Genomic DNA, 22,957 nt, shown 5'->3' on the forward strand with positions numbered 1-22,957 from the left:
ACTAAATCAATAAAATTAGAAATGAAAATGGAGACATCACAACAGACAACACAGAAATACAAAGGATCATAAGAGACTACTATCAGCAATTATATGGCAATAAAATGGACAACTTGGAAGAAATGGACGAATTCTTAGAAAAGTACAACTTTCCAAAACTGAACCAGGAAGAAATAGAAAATCTTAATAGATACATCGCAAGCACGGAAATTGAAACTGTAACCAGAAATATTCCAGCAAACAAAAGCCCAGGTCCAGACCGCTTCACAGCTGAATTCTACCAAAATTTTAGAGAAGAGCTAACACCTATCCTGCTCAAACTCTTCCAGAAAATTGCAGAGGGAGGTAAACTTCCAAACTCATTCTATGAGGCCACAATAACCCTAATCCCAAAACCTGACAAAGATGCCACCAAAAAGAGAACTACAGGCCATTATCACTGATGAACATAGATGCAAAAATCCTTAACAAAATTCTAGCAAACAGAATCCAACAACACATTAAAAGCATTATACATCATTTTCAAGTGGGCTTTATCCCAGTGATGCAATGATTCTTCAATATCCACAAATCAATGTAATACACCACATTAACAATTTGAAAAATAAAAGGCATATGATTATCTCAATACATGCAAAGAAAGTCTTTGACAAAATTCAACATCCATTTATGATAAAAATCCTTCAGAAAACAGGAATAGAAGGAACATACCTCAACATAATAAAAGTTATATATGACAAACCCACAGCAAACATCATGCTCAATGGTGAAAATTTGAAAGCATTTCCCCTAAAGTCAGGAACACGACAAGAGTGCCCACTCTCAGCACTACTATTCAACATAATTTTAGAAGTTTTGGACATAGCAATCAGAGCAGATAAAGAAATAAAAGGAATCCAAATTGGAAAAAAGGAAGTAAAACACTCATTGTTTGCAGATGACATGATCCTCTATATAGAAAACCCTAAAAACTCCATCAGAAAATTATATATATATGAATATAGTAAAGTTTCAGGATATAAAATCAACACACAGACATCCCTTGCATTCCTATACACTAATAATGAGAAAATAGAAAGACAAATTAAGAAAACAATTCCATTCACCGTTGCAACGAAAAGAATAAAATACTTAGGAATATATCAACCTAAAGAAACAAAAGACCTATATATAGAAAACTATAAAACACTGGTGAAAGAAATCAAAGAGGACATAATAGATGGAGAAATATAGCATGTTCATGGATCGGAAGAATCAATATAGTGAAAATGAGTATACTACCCAAAGCAATCTATAGATTCAATGCACTCCCTATCAATCTACCAACGGTATTTTTCACAGAGCTAGAACAAATAATTTCACAGTTTGTATGGAAATACAAAAAACCTCGAATAGCTAAAGCAATCTTGAGAAAGAAGTATGGAACTGGAGGAATCAACCTGCCAGACTTCACTTCTACTGCAAAGCAACATTCAATGCAATCCCTACCAATCTACCAACGGTATATTTCAGAGCAAGAACAAATAATTTCACAATTTGTATGGAAATACAAAAAACCTCAAATAGCTAAAGCAATCTTGAGAAAGAAGAATGGAACTGGAGGAATCAACCTACTGGACTTCACTTCTACTGCAAAGCAACAGTCATCAAGACAGTATGGTACTGGCATAAAGACAGAAATATAGATCAATGGAACAAAATAGAAAGCCCAGAGATAAATCCATGAACCTATGGACACCTTATCTTTGACAAAGGAGGCAACAATATGCAATGAAGAAAAGACAATCTCTTTAACAAGTGGTGCTGGGAAACCTGGTCAACCACCTGTAAAAGAATGAAACTAGAACACTCCCTAACACCATACACAAAAAAAAACTCAAAATGGATTAAAAATATAAATATAAGACCAGAAACTATAAAACTCCTAGAGGAGGACACAGGCAAAACCCTCTCCCACATAAATCACAGCATGATCCTTTATGACCCAACTCCCAGAGTAATGGAAATAAAAGCAAAAATAATCAAATGGGACCTAATTAAAATTAAAAGCTTCTGCACAACAATGGAAACTATAAGCAAGGTGAAAAGGCAGCCTTCAGATTGGGAGAAAATAATAGCAAATGAATCAACTGACAAAGGATTAATCTCAAAAATATACAAGCAACCCCTGCAGCTCAATTCCAGAAAAATAAACGACCCATTAAAAAAATGGGCCAAAGAACTAAACAGACATTTCTCCAAATAAGACATACAGATGGCTAATAAACACATGAAAAGATGCTCAACATCACTCATAATCAGAGAAATGCAAATCAAAACCACAATGAGGTACCATTTCACGCCAATCAGAAAGGCTGCTATCCAAAAGTCTACAAGCAATAAATGCTGGAGAGGGTGTGGAGAAAAGGGAACCCTCTTACACTGTTGGTGGGAATGCAAACTAGGATAACAACTATGGAGAACAGTGTGGAGATTCCTTAAAAAACTGGAAAAAGAACTGCGATATGACCGAGAAATCCCACTTCTGGGTATACACAATGAGGAAAACATAATTGAAAGAGATACGTGTACCCCAATGTTCATCGCAGCACTGCTTATAATAGCCAGGACATGGAAGCAACCTAGATGTCCACCAGCAGACGAATGGATAAGAACACTGTGGTACATATACACAATGGAATATTCAGTTCAGTTGAGTTCAGTCGCTGAGTCGTGTCCGAGTCTTTGCAACCCGGTGAATCACAGCACGCCAGGCCTCCCTGTCCATCACCAACTCCCGGAGTTCATTCAAACTCATGCCCATCGAGTTGGTGATGCCATCCAGCCATCTCCTTCTCTGTCGTCCCCGTCTCCACCCGCCCTCAATCACTCCCAGCATCATAGTCTTTTCCAGTGAGTCAACCCTTCGCATGAGGTGGCCAAAGTATTGGAGTTTCAGCTTTAGCATCAGTCGTTCCAATGAACACCCAGGATTGATCTCCTTTAGAATGGACTGGTTGGATCTCCTTGCAGTCCAAGGGACTCTCAAGAGTCTTTTCCAGCACCACAGTTTCAAAAGCATCAATTCTTCGGCAATCAGCTTTCTTCACAGTCCAACTCTCACATCCATACATGACCACTGGAAAAACCATAGCCATGACTAGACGGACCTTGGTTGGCAAAGTAATGTCTCTGCTTTTCAATATGCTGTCTAGGTTGGTCATAACTTTTCTTCCAAGGAGTAAGCGTCTTTTAATTTCATGGCTGCAATCAGCATCCACAGTGATTTTGGAGCCCCCCAAAATAAAGTCTGACACTGTTTCCACTGTTTCCCCATCTATTTCCATCAAGTGATGGGGCCAGATGCCATAATCTTTGTTTTCTGAATGTTGAGCTTCAAGCCAACCTTTTCACTCTCCTCTTTCATTTTCATCAAGAGTCTTTTAGTTCCTCTTCACTTTCTGCCATAAGGGTGGTATCATCTGCATATCTGAGGTTATTCATATTTCTCCCAGCAATCTTGATTCCAGGTTGAGCTTCTTCCAGCCCAGCGTTCCTCATGATGTACTCTGCATATAAGTTAAATAAGCAGGTGACAATATATAACCTTGACGTACTCCTTTTCCTATTTAGAACCAGTCTGTTGTTCCATGTCCAGTTCTAACTGTTGCTTCCTGACCTGCATACAGGTTTCTCAAGAGGCAGGTCAGGTGGTCTGGGATTCCCATCTCTTTCAGAATTTTCTACAGTTTATTGTGATCCACACAGTCAAAGGCTTTGGCATAGTCAATGAAGCAGAAATAGATGTTTTTCTGGAACTCTCCTGCTTTCTCCATGATCCAGCAGATGTTGGCAATTTGATCTCTGGTGCCTCTGCCTTTTCTAAAACCTGCTTGTACATCTGGAAGTTCACAGTTCACATATTGCTGAAACCTGGCTTGGAGAATTTTGAGCATGACTTTACTAGCGTGTGAGATGAGTGCAATTGTGCGGTAATTTGAGCATTCTTTGGCATTGCCTTTCTTTGGGATTGGAATGAAGACTGACCTTTTCCAGTCCTGTGGTCACTGCTGAGTTTTCCAGATTTGCTGGCATATTGAGTGTAGCCCTTTCACAGCATCATCTTTCAGGATTTGAAATAGCTCAATTGGAATTCCATCACCTTCACTAGCTTTGTTAGTAGTGATGCTTTCTAAACCCAGTTGACTTCACATTCCAAGATGTCTGGCTCCAGGTGAGTGATCACACCATCGTGATTATCTTGGTCATGAAGATCTTTTTTGTACAGTTCTTCTGTGTATTCTTGCCACCTCTTCTTAATATCTTCTGCTTCTATTAGGTCCATACCATTTCTGTCCTTTATTGAGCCCATCTTTGCATGAAATGTTCCCTTGATATCTCTAATTTTCTTGAAGAGATCTCTTGTTTTTCCTATTCTGTTGTTTTCCTCTATTTCTTTGCATTGATCGCTGAGGAAAGCTTTCTTATCTCTCCTTGCTATTCTTTGGAACTCTGCGAGAAACCACTTCAGTATACTTGCCTTGAGAACCCCATGAACAGTATCAAAAGGCAAAATGATAGGATACTGAATGAGGAATTCCCCAGGTCGGTAGGTGTCCAGTATGCTACTGGAGATCAGTGGAGAAACAACTCCAGAAAGAATGAAGGGATGGAGCCAAAGCAAAAGAAATACCCAGTTGTGGATGTGACTGGTGATAGAAGCAAGGTCCGATGCTGTAAGAGCAATATTGCATAGGAACCTGGAATGTTAGGTCCATGAATCAAGGCAAATTGGAAGTGGTCAAACAGGAGATGGCAAGAGTGAACGTCGACATTCTAGGAATCAGTGAACTCAAATGGACTGGAATGGGTGAATTTAACTCAGATGACCATTATATCTACTACTGTGGGCAGGAATCCCTTAGAAGAAATGGAGTAGCCATCATGGTCAACAAAAGAGTCCGAAATGCAGTACTTGGATGCAATCTTAAAAATGACAGAATGATTTCTGTCCGTTTCCAAGGCAAACTATTCAATATTACAGTAATCCAAGCCTATGCTCCAACCAGTAATGCTGAAGAAGCCGAAGTTGAACGGTTCTATGAAGACCTACAAGACCTTTTAGAACTAACACCCAAAAAAGATATCCTTTTCATTATAGGGGACTGGAATCCAAAAGTAGCAAGTCAAGAAACACCTACAGTAACAGGCAAATTATGCCTTGGAACACGGAATGAAGCAGGGAAAAGGCTAATAGAGTTTTGCCAAGAGAACGCACTGGTCATAGCAAACACCCTCTTCCAACAACACAAGAGAAGACGCTACACATGGAAATCACCAGATGGTCAACATCGAAATCAGATTGATTATATTGTTTGCAGCCAAAGATGGAGAAGCTCGTGGAAGTAAGAAATAGATTTAAGGGAGTAGATCTGATAGATAGGGTCTCTGATGAACTATGGACAAAGGTTGTGACATTGTGCAGGAGACAGGGACCAAGATCATCACCATGGAAAAGAAATGCAAAAAAGCAAAATGGCTGTCTGAGGAGGCCTTACAAATAGCTGTGAAAGAAGAGAGGTGAAAAGCAAAGGAGAAAAGGAAAGATATAAGCATCTGAATGCAGAGTTCCAATGGAGTATTACTCAGCAGTTAAACAGAATACATTTGAATCAGTTCTAATGAGGTGGATGAAACTGGAGCCTATTATACAGAGTGAAGTAGGCCAGAAAGAAAAGCACCAATACAGTATAATAAGGCTTATATATGGAATTTAGAATGATGGTAATGATAACCCTGTATACGAGACAGCAAAAGAGACACAGATGTATGGAACAGTGTTTTGGCCTCTGTGGGAGAGGGTGAGGGTGGGATGATTTGGGAGAATGGCATTGAAACATGTAAAATATCATATGTGAAACAAAATGCCAATCCAGGTTCGATGCATTATACAGGATGCTCGGGGCTGGTGTACTGGGATGAACCAGAGGGATGGGATGGGGAGGGAGGTGGGAGAGGGATTCAAGACGGGGAACACAAGTACACCCTGGGCAGATTCTTGTCAATGTATGGCAAAACCAATACAATATTGTAAAGTAATTAGTCTCCAATTAAAATAAAAATAAATAAATAAAATATATGCTTGGAGATCTGAGGCTGTGAGTGAGTCTCTAATTACCTTGACCAGGTGGTATCCATTCAGGGTGGTGTCCACTGTCACCTCCCTGGGCACGTTCATGGGGATGATGTTCCCCATTCTCTGCACCTCGTGGATGACAGCGTTGGTGTAGGGCATGGACTCTCGAGCTGCTGTGCTCACCTTCTGTGACTGGCCGAGAACCCTGTCGATCTCAGCCTGGACTTTTTCTGGGAAATAAGAGGAGGCTGTATTATTCTAACATTCCATAAACTTCCTTAAGCCTGGTTAAGCTAAGGAATGGAATAACCAGGATCTAAATGGCTAAAGCTATAGTGAGCTCTCCAGATGGCTCCTCAGGGAGGTATGTAAGTGCGAAGTGGGCCGTGGTGTGAGACTAGTCTGGTGCCAAACTCTTGCTCAACAACATTTCTGCTGCTAGTTCTTGAAGCTTGTAGAAGCTTAGTTTCATCTTACTAGTGAGGATAAATCAATTTTCCTTTTAGGAACATTAAGATTTATAAGAACTGATTTACGGAAGCACTCTGACCTGGTCCAGGCACACACACTGATGTGCTCACCTTGGATTTCAGGGTACAGGGCCATGTAGAGCAGCCCCCAGCGCAGGGTGGTTGAAGTTGTCTCTGTTCCAGCCAAGAAGAGGTCCAGGGTGCAGCAGATGAGGTTTTCGTCATCGAAACTCGAAGTAGCATTGCCTTTATGCTAGAAAGCATAGTGATGATTGACTTTTCAGATGATTCTAAGTTGCCACAGCACAGGGGGCTTCACCCAAGAGAGAACATGGAAGGAGACACCCGCTCCCCCCAGGAGAAATGACTTTCCTTTTAGCCATCCCAGGATGCAGAGACTTATTACTGAAGTATCATTATCATCTTCCTGCTCAAGTGCTGGAAAATTTTGTTAGTTTTGGTGGATGAAAATGGGTCAATTAATTTATTTTACTACCATAATTTGGGAGAATCTATTATTTTTCCTGGGTCTTGTGGTAAAAAATCTGCCTGCCAATGCAGGAGACACCAGAGACACCGGTTTGATCCCTAGGTTGTGAAGATCCCCTGGAGTAGGAAATGGCAACCTGTTCCAGTATTCTTGCCTGCAAAACACCATGGACTGCAGCCCACCAGACTCCAGAAAAATTCCTTGGATTGTAGCCCACCAGAATCCTCTGTCCATGTAGCCCAGTGGGCTATATACATGGGACCACAAGAGTTGGACAGGACTAAGGAACTGTGCACACACACACACACACACACGTTATTTCACTGGAAAAACAGCCTTCAGTTCCAACATTAGCCACAGCATTCACCATGTGTACAACTTGATCAAGTTCCTAAACCACTAGACCTGTCTATAACTGGAGTGTATCTCAGTGGTAGAGCTTGTGCTGAGGCCCTGGGTTCAACTCCCAGCTCCTCCAGGGCTTTAATCTCAGCCCTGAACTAAGGCCCACAACTTATATGGGCTTTCCTGGTGGCTCAGATAGTAAAGAATCTGAAATGCAGGAGACTGGGTCAGGAAGACCCCTGGAGAAGGAAATGGCAATGAACTCCAGTATTCTTGCCTGGAGAATTCCATGGACAGAAGATCATGGCAGGCTACAGTCTAGGGGATTGCAGAGTCGGACACAAGTGAGTGATTAACACACACACAAACCTTTCTATATTTCAATTGCCTTTTCCATAAAATAGAAATAACAATATTCACCCATCAAGTGGCATTATGGATTATGTGAGTATGAAATAGCATACAACAAATCCTCAACAAATGCTTTTACTGACACTAGAAAGAATAAAATGCATTACAGTAAAGTACAATTCTCACGTGTCCCCAGTTAAGCATCTCTGATTCCAACAGCCATTCTGAATGGCAGTCCAGCATCTTTACCACTTTCCTCCAGGAGCTTCAATGTGTCAGTGTTGCCCTGTGTGCCGTCCACAACTGCACACCTCATAGCAAGTAAAGTCTCCTCCTTTCAGGAGGAATTAAGTTTCAAGGCTATTGTTTTTCCAGTGGTCATGTATGGGTGTGAGAGTTGGACTCTGAAGAAAGCTGATCACCAAAGAATTGAGGCTTTTGAACTGTAGTGTTGGAAAAGACTCTTGAGAATCCCTTGGACTGCAAGGAGATCCAACCTGTCCATTCTAAAGGAGATCAACCCTGGGTGTTCATTGGAAGGACTGATGCTAAAGCTGAAACTCCAATACTTTGGCCACCTCATGCGACGAGTTGACTCACTGGAAAAGACTCTGATGCTGGGAGGAATTGGGAGCGGGAGGAGAAGGGGACGACAGAGAATGAGATGGCTGGATGGCATCACCGACTCGATGGACATGAGTTTGAGTGAACTCTGGGAGTTGGTGATGGACAGGGAGGCCTGGCGTGCTGTGATTCATGGGGTTGCAAAGAGTAGGACACGAGTGAGCGACTGAACTGAACTGAACTGAACTGAATGTTATAACAATAAGGTGAAAAAGAGGAGACAGAAAAAATGCATTGTTCTTTCAACTCCAGGGAAGGAACAAACAATCTAATGAGTCCAAAATGATGACACTGATGCAATGGTGAACATTAACCAGGGGGTTCACTATGTTAAAGGATAGACATCTAATTTGTTCTTTTTCTTGCTTTTTGCAAATAATACTGAAAAGTGGATGACATGGGGATGAGGAAAGAAGGCAAAAGTCCCTTCCATTTGAGGATAAACTCTGAGCATCAGATTCAATTTCACTTTTGTGTTCTGTACTGAGGAGCTTGAGAAAAGTGTAGGAGACTGGGTATTGACAAGTAAGAATAAAACAATGCATTTTTCCTTTGTGTACAGGTCTTTCACATATGGGTAGAGGATAGAATAGATTACTAAAGGCAGTGTTTGGCCTCTCCAAAGATTTCAGATCAAATGGGCTACCCAGGCAGATAATCTGCCTGCAATGTAGGAGACATGGGAAGATCCCCTGGAGAATGAAATGGCAACCCTCTCCAGTATTCTTGTTTGGGAACTTTCATGAACAGAGGAGCCTGGTGACCTACAGACCATGAGGAAAAGAGTTGGACATGACTTAGTGAATGAGATGCACACAAGCCAAATACTCTTTAGCCAATATCTTTGTTTCTAATTGTATCATCAATTCTGAGTTAATGATATTCGTATATGCTACGAAATAGTGCCTCTGTTCTTTCTCCCCTGTGATAGACTGAATAATGATTCACAAACATATGAATGTCCTAATCTCTGGAATAGGTGAATACTGTTTGACAGGTGGAGCTTTGCAGATATGATGAAGTTAAGGATCTTGATACGGGAGGATTATTCTAGATTATCCCAGGGTACCATTATAGTCACAAGAGTCTATAAGGGGAAGTAAGTAGAACATAAAGAGAAGGTGTGAGGATGGGGGCAGAGAAGATGCTACATCAATGGCTTCGAAGATGGAGGAAGGGGCTCTGGTTGGTTTCAGCCCCCAAGTTTGTGGTGATTTGTTATAGCAGCAATAAGAAATCAGAATCCCCTCTTGTTCTTTAAGAACTCTACTCAGGAAAACACCCAGGTTCCCTCACCTTTTCTATTTCCTGGAGGTAAGCATCAATGAAGTCTCTTGTTTCAGCAGGATTCCAGTCTTTCCTGTGGTTTTCAATCACATTAGCAACAAACATTTTCAGTCTGTCCCATTTACGTAAGAGAGTTTGGTGGGTTCCCGGAAGGAAATCCATTATTCTTGGAAAGGCATTGTAGAGCTGATGCAGAAAACAACACAGTCAAGGGACAAGGGAGTGAGACAGTGTTCTACATTCTATGTCTCTTCTTTACTTAAACACTTGACCCTGGCGTCACCCTCGACTCATTTTCTCTGCCTCAATCCTCTTCTTTCTCTTCTGGCACAGCATTTCAGCCCTCCACTCACAATATAGCCAATTCGTCAGTTTAATAATAATCACCACCATTTCTTACCCGGATTCTGTAAAGCCTGCAACAGATTCCCTGATTCTCTCCTTAACCCCTTTCCCAGGCTTTCTTCTACTGAGCAGCCTGAGGGATCCTTTGACAGTTTAATAGATTGTTTCACTGTTTATTCCTCAATATTCTGGTGACTTTTGAAGATGTTTAGACAAATTCTACATCCTTTTCCTGGCCTGGAGCTCTGCATGTCCTGACCCCTCACCCTCGTGTCCCTTCCTCTGCTGTAACTCACTGCCGTCTTAACTCTCTCTTAAGTCTTTCTAGACCATCCCCATTGGTCTCTGTGATAATGTCAAAGATGACAATATTTAGTCCTTCGCATTTCCTATTTTTTCAATCGCAATTGCTCTTCCTCTGGAATCTGTATAACACTAGCCTTTTAGTTCATTCATCCTGATAATCCCCTAAGTAGCAGCACCTCTGGAACCCTTTCCCCACTCCCTTAATTTTGCTTTATTTTTTTTCATGGCAATTGTCTCTAGCATATGTGTGTGTATTTGTGGGTGTGTGTGTAAAATACCACTGTCTAGCTAGGTAACCATCTGTGTTAAAAATAGATATGTATTTGATTATCTGCCCATTATGATATATTCTCCATGTGGGTAAGATATTTTTAATAAAATTAAGTGACTTTTGGGTATATTTGCTCTAATACTTTCTGGTATAAAATAGATAGCACAACATAATAGAAAATTTCCTTGACTTACAATGAAATAGACATGGGTTTGACTATTAGCTCTGCTGCTTTCTCACAAATTTTGGGGACAATAAGAATGATGATGGGCTTCCCTGGTGGCTCAGATGGTAAAGCGTCTGTCTGCAATGCGGGAGACCCGGGTTCGATCCCTGGGTTGGGAAGATCCCTGGGGAAGGAAATGGCAACCCACTCCAGTTCTCTTGTCTGGAGAATCCCATGGACTTGTCCACAGGGCCGCAAAGAGTCGGACAAGACTGAGCGACTTCACTTCACTTCACTTCAAGAATGATGAATGATGATAAAGATGGTGATGTAGTTTGTCATGACATTGGGGCACCAGGGTTATTTTCATGACCAAATCACATGAGATCATTAGTGTACCTAATGGAGACTCAGTGGACCACTATGTGGATTTGCTTACACATTCCCATATCTGTTTGTACACATCAGGGTATTTCATTTAATCCTGAAAGAATTGTTTAAATAATTAACTGAGGTAAAGTATGTGAAATTGTCCATCAAAGTTGCTGAACTACTTTGTGTTTCTAAAAATGCATAGTAGGAGGGAAGAAGATGGCGGAGGAATAGGATGGGGAGACCACTTTCTCCCCCACAAATGCATCAAAAGAACATTTGAACCCTGAGTAAATTCCACAAAACAACTTCTGAATGCTGGCAGAGGACATCAGGCACCCAGAAAAGCAGCCCATTGTCTTCGAAAGGTGGTAGGGAAAAACATAAAAGATAAAAAGAGAGACAAAAGAGGTAGGGATGGAGCTCTGTCCCGGGAAGGAGGCTTAAAAAAGTGAGAAGTTTCCAAACACCAGGAAACACTCTCACTGGTGAGTCTGGGGCGAGCCTTGGAACCTCAGAGGACAACATAACCAGGAGGAAAAAGAAATAAACAATTAAAACCCACAGATTACACACCCAACTGTAACTTCCAGTGGAGAAGCAGCGCAGACACCCGCATCTGCCATTAGCAAGTGGGGTCTAGGTAAGGAGGAGCCAGCTGCACTGCTTAGAGTGAGGACCAGGCCTGAAAGCCACAAGGGCAATCTGAGACAGCTAACTGGAGATAGCAAAGTAGGCTTTGGGATAGCTAACCCGAGAAAAGGCGAAAAGCCCTAACCTAAGACTCAGCCAGACCTGCTCACAGAACGAAGGACTGAGCAGAGCTAGCCAGCTGTGGATGGCTCATCTTGCGCCGAGACAGGCAAGGGACGACAGCCAGAGCCGGAAGTGGGCAATCGCGGATCCAGAGAGGCATCCGATACCAAACTGCAAGCAGGCTTCGTTGCTAACAAAGACTTCTAGGGTTTCTGGCCAGTCGACATCTGCCTGAGAAGGTGCGCCGGTTGTAAACCCAGAAAACCGAGTGGCAGGGATAGGGAAGGTGATAAGTCTCAGTGACTGTGCTCACCAAACAACTGGTCACCTGAGCTGCTCGGACCGGGGAAGGGCACAAAATGCAGGCCCAACCAAGTCTGCACCTTTGTGGAGTACCTGAGTACCTGAACCTGAGCAACATAGACTTGGGATGTGCATGCAACCCAGTGCCGGCAACAGACAGTTCTCAGCACAGCAACCTAGAGCCTGAGCAGTGTAGACTGGGACAGCACACATGCCATGAGCGGGGCCACACCCACTGTGGCCAGAACACTGCAAGCACTCCCCACAGATGCCAGTGATATTTGTCAGTGGCGTACCTCCCTCCCAACAGCACGACTGAAAAAGTGAGCATTAAAAAGTGTCCACCACCCCCTAGCGTCAGGATGGAAATTGGACACTGAAGAGACCAGCAAACAGAAGAAGCTAAAACAGAGGGAACCACCTTGGAAGTGACAGATAGAGAAGTCTTGAGGCTACTACAAGAAAAAGACTGAAAACCAGAGGCAGGGGGCTTAAGTCCAAATTCTGAGAACACCAGAGAACTCCTGACTCCAGGGAACATTAATCGATAGGAGCTCATCAAACGTCTCCATACCTACACTGAAACTAAGCACTACCCAAGAGTCAACAAGTTCCAGAGCAAGACATACCATGCAAATTCTCCAGCAACACAGGAACATAACCCTGAGTTTCAATATACAGGCTGCCCAAAGTCACTCCAACCCACTGACATCTCATAACTCATTACTGGACACTTCATTGCACTCTAGAGAGAAGAAATCCAGCTCCACCCACCAGAACACTGACACAAGCTTCCCAAACCAGGGAACCATGACAAGCCACCCGTCAAACCTCACCCACAGTGAGGAAACTCCACAATAAAGAGAACTCCACAAACTGCCAGAATATGGCCACCCTATGGCTGGATGGCATCACCAAATCTGTGGACATGAGTTTGAGTGAACTCCGGGAGTTGGTGATGGACAGGGACGCCTGGTGTGGTGTGATTCATGGGGTCGCAGAGAGTCGGACACGACTGAGCGACTGAACTGAACTGAAACACAGCAATATAAGCAAGATGAAGAGGCATAAAAATACCCAGCAGGTAAAGGAACAGGATAAATGCCCACCAACCCAAACAAAGGAGGAAAATAGGGAACCTACCTGATAAAGAATTCTGAATAATGATAGTGAAAATGATCCAAAATCTTGAAAAAAAATTGGAGTTACAGATAAATAACCTGGAGACAAAGATCAAGAAGATGCAAGAAAGGTTTAATAAGGATCTAGAAGAAATAAAAAAGAGTCAATATACAATGAATAATGCAATAGATGAGATAAAAAACACTCTGGAGGGAACCAACAGTAGAATAACGGAGGCAGAAGATAGAATAAGTGAGGTAGAAGATAGAATGGTAGAAATAAATGAAACAGAGAGGAAAAAAGAAAAATGAATTAAAACACATGAAAAGATGCTCAACATCACTCATAATCAGAGAAATGCAAATTAAAACCACAATGAGGTACCATTTCATGCTAGTCAGAATGGCTGCTATCCAAAAGTCTACAAGCAATAAATGCTGGAGAGGGTGTGGAGAAAAAGGAACCCTCTTACACTGTTGGTGGGAATGCAAACTAGTACAGCCACTATGGAAAACAGAGTGGAGATTCCTTAAAAAAATGGAAATAGAACTGCCATATGACCCAGAAATCCCACTTCTGGGCATACACACCGAGGAAACCAGAATTGAAAGAGACACGTGTACTCCAATGTTTATCGCAGCACTGTTTATAATAGCCAGGACATGGAAGCAACCTAGATGTCCATCTGCAGACCAATGGATAAGAACGCTGTGGTACATATACACAATGGAGTATTACTCAGCCATTAAAAAGAATACATTTGAATCAGTTCTAATGAAGTGGATGAAACTGGAGCCTATTATACAGAGTGAAGTAGGCCGGAAAGAAAAGCACCAATACAGTATAATAAGGCTTATATATGGAATTTAGAATGATGGTAACGATAACCCTGTATACGAGACAGCAAAAGAGACACAGATGTATGGAACAGTGTTTTGGACTCTGTGGGAGAGGGCGAGGGTGGGATGATTTGGGAGAATGGCATTGAAACATGTATATTATCGTATGTGAAATAAATCGCCAGTCCAGGTTCGATGCATGATACAGGATGCTCGGGTCTGGTGTACTGGGATGAACCAGAGGGATGGGATGAGGAGGGAGGTGGGAGGGGGGTTCAAGATGGGAAACACATGTACACCCAGGGCAGATTCATGTCAGTGAAAGGCAAAACCAATACAATAATGTAAAATTTAAAAAATAAAAATGCATAGTACCCCTGCCCTTACCCCTGACCTACTACCCCATCCAACCATCCCAGGAATTTCCTTTCAGTGGGAATACCCAGCGAGGAACTCAGTGAGGTCTCAGAGTTCCTAAGAGGGTATAAAATGGAATTACTGAGATTAGAGATGACAATACAGAATGTTTTTCAAAAATAACATTAACAATAATAATTATAATAGCTCACATTCATTATACCCCTTTACTGTACTAGGATTCAATTTTTTTAGTTACTAAGTCATGTTCAACTCTTGTGATCCCACGGACTGTAGCTCACCAGGCTCCCCTGTCCATGGGATTTCTCAGGCAAGAACACTGGAGTGGGTTGCCATTTCCTTATCCAGGGGACCTTCTGACCCAAGAGTCAAACACAAGTCTCCAGCGTCTCTTGCATTGCAGGCATATAATATACTTTTACTGTGTTAGGATTCATGTTAACTTCTTATTCAGGTTTGGTGAGATTTCGTAAACTTCTAGGCAATATTGTTTGTTAAAAATGAATGAAAATAAATCCTCCTCTAGATACTCAAGCATTTACTTCAACACTTGGGTCTGATTTTCCCCTAGAAGTGTCTTCCAAATCCAGTAAAGGGACTGAGATGCCAATGGGTTGAGCAGAGGTTTTGACAGGCTCAAAACCCTAGCAGGACAAAAGGGAAGGCCAGGGACTACTAAGGAAGGGGTGAGGTTTGAATCCCTTAAATCCATATCTCACAAGTTTAGGAAACTGATAATATCATGTGTAGATAGGAATGTAAATTGTACAACCACTTGGACAGCTTTAAATATTTTTATGTCCATGTGTATATGCAAGAAAAATGAGTGGGTGTGTTCACAGGAATGATTGAACAGGAATGTTCATGGCAGATTTATTCATAACATCCCTAAGTGTTCATCAATCCCACAGTGTTTTTTAAGAGAATAAAAATCAGTGTCATGTTCATGCAGTTGAAAACTATTCAGAGTAAAAGAAGAGCAACTAAGAAATGAATCTCAAAGCAATGGACCAAGGAAGAGCCAGGCATAGAAGCACACATGTGAGGGTCATGCAGGTGTGGAACTAGGGAGGAAATGGATAGGAGACACTCAAAAGTGATGGCAATGTTATGTTTTTCAAGGAAAAAAACACAAATGTATACATGGTTTGTCATGTAAAGTTTTGTACTTTATATGAATGTTGGAAATTTCCTTTGTCTATAGTAAATATTAAACAATATTACCCCAAAACAGTAAAATCAACAGATTGACTTCAAATAAGCTTGTGTTGAAAAAGATTAGATTTCAGCTAAAAAGGAAAGGGTGACTCTATTTCATCTGATTCTGACAACAACCCAATAGTTTTTTCAAGATATGAAATGTGAACTGTTTTACCTGGCAGCACACTGATGTCTGCATACACAAGGCCTCATCCAGCAGCCTCAGCAGCTCCTGGAACTGATCATCCTGGTAGTCAAACCGCTCCCCGAAGGTGATGGAGCAAATAATATTGGAAACGGCATTGTTGATTAGGAAGTGAGGGTCAAAAGGTTGTCCTGGAGGCAGGAGAAGAGACGGAGCCTTCAGATAGGTTTCTTTCTCATTTCACTAAAAGTCTACTCTACATGATGTATGACATAAAGACTATAGAACCACCACCAAGACTATGACCCCAGTACCCTACAAAGTGCTGGTATTAGGACAGATATGTAGGTATTGATGAGCTTCTGGTTAGAGAAAGCGTGAACCACAGTCCCTGCATCTGTCCTATGACCCGCTCACCATTCTCCTCTCCTATTGCCTGGATGAGGTAGGTGACCTCTTCCTGAATGCGTTCCTCTAAGCTCTTCCGTCCTAAACCGAAGTTCCTCAGAGTTGTCAGGGCGAACCTTCTTTGCTCTTTCCATACCTGGCCATTGGACCTGACCAAGCCTGGGAAAATGAATGCAATGTTATGAAAAGCAAGGCAACAAGGTACATGGGTGATAACGTATCAGATGGAAGGAAGGAGAAGCACTTGAAGGCACTTGAAAATTATTCAGAGAAATAATCCCTAAGCGATGTATATAATGGCTTGAATTTATGGATTGCTTGCAATGCTGGGTACATTAGCATTTTTAATGCATTATGTAATTTAGTACTCATAGAATCTCTCTGATGTAAGTATAGCCATTACTGCCAAATCAGCCTCCCAATTTTGATGAGAAAAATGAGGCTCAAAGGATAAATCTACACACTACAAGGTCATAGAGTTAGTACACACCTGAACATGCATTCAAATTCAAGTCTGCCTGACTCCAAAACCCACATTTTGATTACTTGTCACATAACCACATTTAAGAATTTGCTATGTTACATACTAAGCATGAATATATGGATTAGACAAAATCAATACTCATAAGGAGAAAAGGTTTTAAAAAGATAAATCACCCAAGAAAACAAAGAAACATGAACACTGTGTAGAAAGAATACCACAGTAAAAGGAAAAAAGAATATGTCTTAATATGCCATCATATAAAGGCATTTATTTTATAACACTGGTGAGGCCAACATCCTCTTATTTCTTCGTTTCGCCTCACACTTCAACTCCTTCTAATATCTCCCTTTGGCTTCCACCACCTTAGTGAAATGGCTCTTCTTACTGCTCAATCCTTTTCAGCTTCATCTTGATGTCTCAGCAGCATGAAATATTTTCTTCTTGAAACACCCTCTGCCAATGGACCCCAGAACTCTCCAGATTTTTCTGCTAATTTTCTGACTTCAGAGAAATTATCAAACGTTTGGTTAACTTATCTTCTTTGATCCAATTTTGAAATGATGGAGCTCTTCAAGATTAGGTCTGAAGCCTCTTCTTTTCTTACCCTATCCTCCATTTCTAGGAAATCTCCACTCCAAGATTTCAAATGACATCTACTGATAGCCAACATGTGCTAATGTCTTTCAGCTTCAGATGCATACACAATTGCCTGCTGCTTATCTCTCCTGGCTTCACACTCAGCGTATCAATGACTGAATTCATCGTTTGCTCCATACAACTCCCCACCCAGGCCAGCCAACATCTGTCCTCCTTCACATCTCCCTTCTTTCCTAAACCTACCCACTTGGGTATCTACCTCAGTCCCTCATTCTCCCTCTGTCTAGGTCATCACGTCCTATTGGATTTGCCTCCCGAGTAGCTTAAATCCATGTATCTTCACAGTCACTTTCCTGGTATAACCTACTACGCTATCATTTCTGGCCACCTCCCTCATCCAGGCCACCACCTCCTCCAACCTCCAAGACTCCATAGTCTCTTGCTCCTTTTATTCCATTCTTGACATTGCAGCTTAGATAAGTCTTTAAAATGTACAGTGTAAATATGGTGATTCCTTTCTCTACTGAAATCACTCAGGAGCCTCCATTGTTATTAGGATAAAAAGCAACATCCTTAACAAGAATTTGCATGAACTGTTTCTGGCCAAACTCCCCAGCTTTATGTCCACTTAATTATCTCCAATTAAGCCCCGTGTGTACTACATTGGCCCCCTTTCAATTCCTCAGTTCACTCTTCTTCTTCCCACTTCAGAGACTTTTCATATTCTATTCTGGATTGCTTCTTCACTGGATTTCTGGATTGCTTCTTCACTTTATTACTTGTCTTTTACTTCATTAGCTTTTCCTGAGTCTCAGGACTAGAGTAGATACCAGTAATAGGTGAACCGTACTCTTCGTAACACTTCATAACACTTCATAGCCTTAAGTTATTTGTGTAATTTATATCGTCTTTCTTAATCACTTGTAAGTTATAGAAAACCAAGGATTTTGTCTGTTCTACTTACTGTTTTATCACTAGAGCCAACCACTAGGTTCACATTACAGACACAGAATAAATGGACATAGAGTTAATAGATGCAGTATTTCAAAGAGGAATTGAGAAACCCCTAGGGGAAAAAAAAAAGAGTGCTTTGGTAGGAGAATAGATTTTAGTTTTTCATTCAGATTTTTGAAAATATAAGTTCATTTACCAAGTTTATTTTATGATCTTTTAAAATATTCATGCCAAACTCTTCCATTGACAGAAAGCTTGAGATACTCTGTGAGGCACAGCTTTAATAACAGAGCACAAGCAATTAGAGGCAAGAAGGGATCACAAAGTCAGTGGGAGGCAACTGATCTACATATTTTCCTAGGGGACAAGATTTGAAGATTTGAATGAGAAAACAGAAGAGGGCTTGAAAGCATTGCCTTTATTCTTCTTAAAAAAATACATCACATCACTGAGTGATGAGGATACTTATTTATCAAAATATCCATAGTGAGTTCATGCAGGTGATGCCACTTCTCCCAAATCCCTGACATTAGAGCTGACCCGGCCAGGTTCCCTGAGGAGGTGACTTCAACAAGAAATGGGGCCACTCAGTTTCCTTGACGGGCAGAGATTTTATGAGGGGCCTGGTCCCTGGGAACATTGGAAGCACTTTCAGAGACTACAGGAATATCAAACATATGCTTCTTATTTTGGTAATGGAGCTTACCTTTATTATTAAAGATACGGTTCTGAATAGGTATCACGGGGCGATTTACAAAGTTTTGTTCCTGGGAGACAAGGGCTTCTTTGATATAGGGCAATCCAGTTATAATAATGGAATGAATTGCACCAAAATCCAGGCTAATAATGTTCCCATATTTCTTCACAACCTAAAAAACAACAAAGAGTCAGAGTTGGGTATGTACAGGTGTATGTGTACTGGATGGAGAATGTGCAGAGCTGCGATGGAGGTGGGGGGTGTGGAGGGGTGTGGAGGGGAGGCTTGTAATGAGTGGAATCTGTGTGTGTGTGTGTGTGTGTGTGTGTGTATCTTGGGCTGTTGGGGATATATCTACCTGTTTCCATTTCTCCTGTGCTCAACTAGACTTCTATTCAATCTACTAGAGGACATAGACGTTCATCATAAAACTCATACATATGTTCAACTTACCTGAATTGAGTGAGCTTATGTGTCCTGAGAATAAGGCATAAAAATATAATAAAGTGAACAAAAGTCTTTTATCTTAAGCATCTTCAGCTCAGTTCAGTTCAGTTCAGATCAGTCGCTCAGTCATGTCCGACTCTTTGCGACCCCATGAATCACAGCATGCCAGGCCTCCTTGTCCATCACCAACTCCCAGAGTTCACTCAGACTCATGTCCATCGAGTCGGTGATTCCATTCAGCCACCTAATTCTCTGTCGTCCCCTTCTCCTCCTGCCCCCAATCCCTCACAGCATCAGAGTCTTTTCCAGTAAGTCAACTTGTTGCATGAGGTGGCCAAAGTATTGGAGTTTCAGCTTTAGCATCAATTCTGCCAATGAACACCCAGGACTGACCTCCTTTAGAATGGACTGTTTGGATCTCCTTGCAGTCCAAGGGACTCTCAAGAGTCTTCTCCAACACCACAGTTCAAAAGCCTCAATTCTTTGTCGATCAGCTTTCTTCACAGTCCAACTCTCACATACATACATGACCACTGGAAAAACCATAGCCTTGATTAGACGGACCTTGGTTGGCAAAGTAATGTCTCTGCTTTTAATATACTATCTAGGTTGGTCATAACTTTCCTTCCAAGGAGTAAGCGGCTTTTAATTTCATGGCTGCAATCACCATCTGCAGTGATTTTGGAGCCCCCAAAAATAAAGTCTGGATTAGGACTGGGCATCCACTGCCATGGACCCAGGTATGATCCCTGGACAGGTAACAAAAATCCCACAAGCAGAATGGTGTGCTGGAAAACCCCACACTCTAGAACCCAAACAGTTTCTTTGAGGAGGAATGGGAACAATAATGTGAAATGTACTTTGTGCCATGGGTCATGTCAGATAGCCTCTCTATAGTGCAGGGAATGAATGGTCTCTGTGTGCAAAGAGACATGCATGCACTTGCTCAAGGGGACAGACAGGACAAGAGCACACGGATGATGTGCAGAAGAAAGGCACCGATGTTCACAGACAACCGCAGCTATTGGGTGCCATGTGAACTACTTGCACCTTTTATCTCATTTCCTTCACACCACCCTACAGTACTAATGATTTTATTCAGGTTTTAATTCAGGAAAATTAGTCATGTAGAAGTAACTTAGCCAATGTGACAGAGCTTTGGTGACTGGAGGGAATGTGCCAGGCATTATGTAACATGTAAGGACAGAGACATGAACTTGAGATGGTGCTGGACCTTAGAGTTTCGTGGATGTGACGGCATGAAAGTGAGAATGAGAGTAATGGAGAAGAGAGAAAGAAAGGGAAAGGGAGAGAGTGTGGGTGTGTCACAGACACATAAGGGACCCAGCGGCTAGGAATGGTTCCTGGAAAAAATAGCTCTCACTGTGTAGAGAGATGGGATACAGGCTGGCGAGGTACTCTGAGCTGGACCAAGGATGTCTTAATGTCAAGTGAAATACTTTAGATCTTGTTTCCTTGTAATTAGAAAACTGAATAGATAAGGTAAGGTGAGTGCCTCAGAGCTTGGATTTTGAAGTCTTACAAATCCCTTTCATTCAGCTGTCACTTGTTACTTTCTGTGTGATATTTAGTCAAGTTATTTAAATTCCCTCTGTCTCAATTTCAAAATGTATAAAATAACACCTTTTACAATTTAGGATTCTGGTGATAGTGCTGCAATGAAAATGGGAAAAAAAAAGAGGAATTTTTCCTTCCCTTTCCTGAAAACAATGCAGATAAAAGAACAGTGTGCAGTAAAAACATTCTGAGTTTTTTTACTTTGCGTGGGTGTGTGCATGCATGCTAATTTGTTTCAGTCATGTTTGATTCTGTGTGACTCTATGGATTTTAGACTGCCAGGCTCCTCTATCCATGGGATTCTCCAGGCAAGAATACTGGAGTGGGTTGCCATTCCCTCCTCCAGGGGCTCTTTCTGACCCAGGGATCAAATCCATGTCTCATATCTCCTGCATTGACAGGCAGTTTCTTTTTCACTAGCACCACCCAACTGTTCCTAATTCTGCATGTCCATAAGTAAGTTTGCTTTTCTGCACTCCTAACTCAAAATGTCAAAAGCCTCTTGATGAAAGTGAAAGAGGAGAGTGAAAAGGTTGGCTTGAAGCTCAACATTCAGAAAAACAAAGATCATGGCATCTGGTCCCATCACTTCATGGGAAATAGATGGAAAAACAGTGGAAACAGTGTCAGACTTTATTTTTTTGGGCTCCAAAATCACTGCAGATGCTGATTGCAGCCATGAAGTTAAAAGACACTTGCTCCTTGGAAGGAAAGTTATGACCAACCTTGATAGTATATTAAAAATCAGAGACATCATTTTGCCAACAAAGGTCCGTCTAGTCAAGGCAATGGTTTTTCCCATGGTCATGTATGGATGTGAGAGTTGGACTGTGAAGAAGGCTGATCGCTGAAGAATCGATGCTTTTGAACTGTGGTGTTGGAGAAGACTCTTGAGAGTCCCTTATACTGCAAGGAGATCCAACCAGTCCATTCTAAAGGAGATCAATCCTGGATGTTCGTTGGAGGGACTGATGCTAAAGCTGAAACTCCAATACTTTGGCCACCTCATGCAACGAGTTGACTCACTGGAAAAGGCTCTGATGCTGGGAAGGGTTGGGGGCGGGAGGAGAAGGGGACAACGGAGAATAAGATGGCTGGATGGCATCACCGACTCTGTGGACATGAGTTTGAGTGTACGCCAGGAGTTGGTGATGGACAGGGAGGCCTGGCGTGCTGTGATTCATGGGGTCGCGGAGAGTCGGACACGACTGAGCGACTGAACTGAACTGACTGAACTGAACTCAACATGTCTGTTTACTTTTCTGCCCCCTAGCTCTCTGCAAGAGCAACATTTCACACCTATTTTCCTTTGACTATATTAAATACATCCTCTGTCTGGTGCTGACCCTTCTAACACACTCCTCCCCTTGTAGTTCTTTTTTACACATCAGAAAGAAGGCCATAGGACCGCCAAACTACCAGACTCAATTACTGGGATACTGACCCCAGCCTATGACTGTTTTTGAAACAATGCAAAAGGAAAAAAAAAAAAAAGCTAACACCTGTGTTCCTCATCATTAACTCATGACTGTGAACCTTTATCTTATATAAGCCCCTAGTCTCCTCAAGGAAAGATATACCTATTTGAATGCAGAGTTCCAAAGAATAGCAAGGAGAGATAAGAAAGTTTTCCTCAGTGATCAATGCAAAGAAATGGAGGAAAACAATAGAATGGGAAAGAAAATTAGAGCTACCAAGGGAACATTTGATGCAAAGATGGGCACAATAAAGGACATAAATGGTATGGACCTAACAGAAGCAGAAGATATTAAGAAGAGCTGGCACGAATACACAGAAGAACTATATAAAAAAGATCTTCACGACCCAGATAATCATGATGGCGTGATCACTCACATTCACCTAGAGCCAGAAATCCTGGAATGTGAAGGCAAGTGGGCCTTAGGAAG

At 41.8% G+C, this 22,957-nt stretch overlaps 1 protein-coding gene across 1 annotated transcript in view; it reads right to left on the reverse strand.

The window, feature by feature from the left end:
• The window catches only part of LOC129541372 (cytochrome P450 2J2-like), a 46,449-nt gene that overhangs the window by 18,222 nt on the left and 5,270 nt on the right, over positions 1-22,957 (reverse strand). Inside the window, exons 2-7 of the mRNA XM_088835341.1 lie at positions 19,035-19,197; positions 16,303-16,452; positions 15,916-16,076; positions 9,692-9,868; positions 6,697-6,838; positions 6,158-6,345 (exon numbers count right to left, since the gene is read on the reverse strand). Coding sequence (XP_088691467.1) covers positions 6,158-6,345; positions 6,697-6,838; positions 9,692-9,868; positions 15,916-16,076; positions 16,303-16,452; positions 19,035-19,197 — 981 coding nt within the window. The remainder of the gene's footprint in view (positions 1-6,157; positions 6,346-6,696; positions 6,839-9,691; positions 9,869-15,915; positions 16,077-16,302; positions 16,453-19,034; positions 19,198-22,957) is intronic.

Source organism: Moschus berezovskii, chromosome 4, assembly GCF_049115385.1.
Source record: "Moschus berezovskii isolate FMDL1 chromosome 4, NW_MosBer_1.0, whole genome shotgun sequence".
NCBI lineage: Eukaryota > Metazoa > Chordata > Mammalia > Artiodactyla > Moschidae > Moschus > Moschus berezovskii.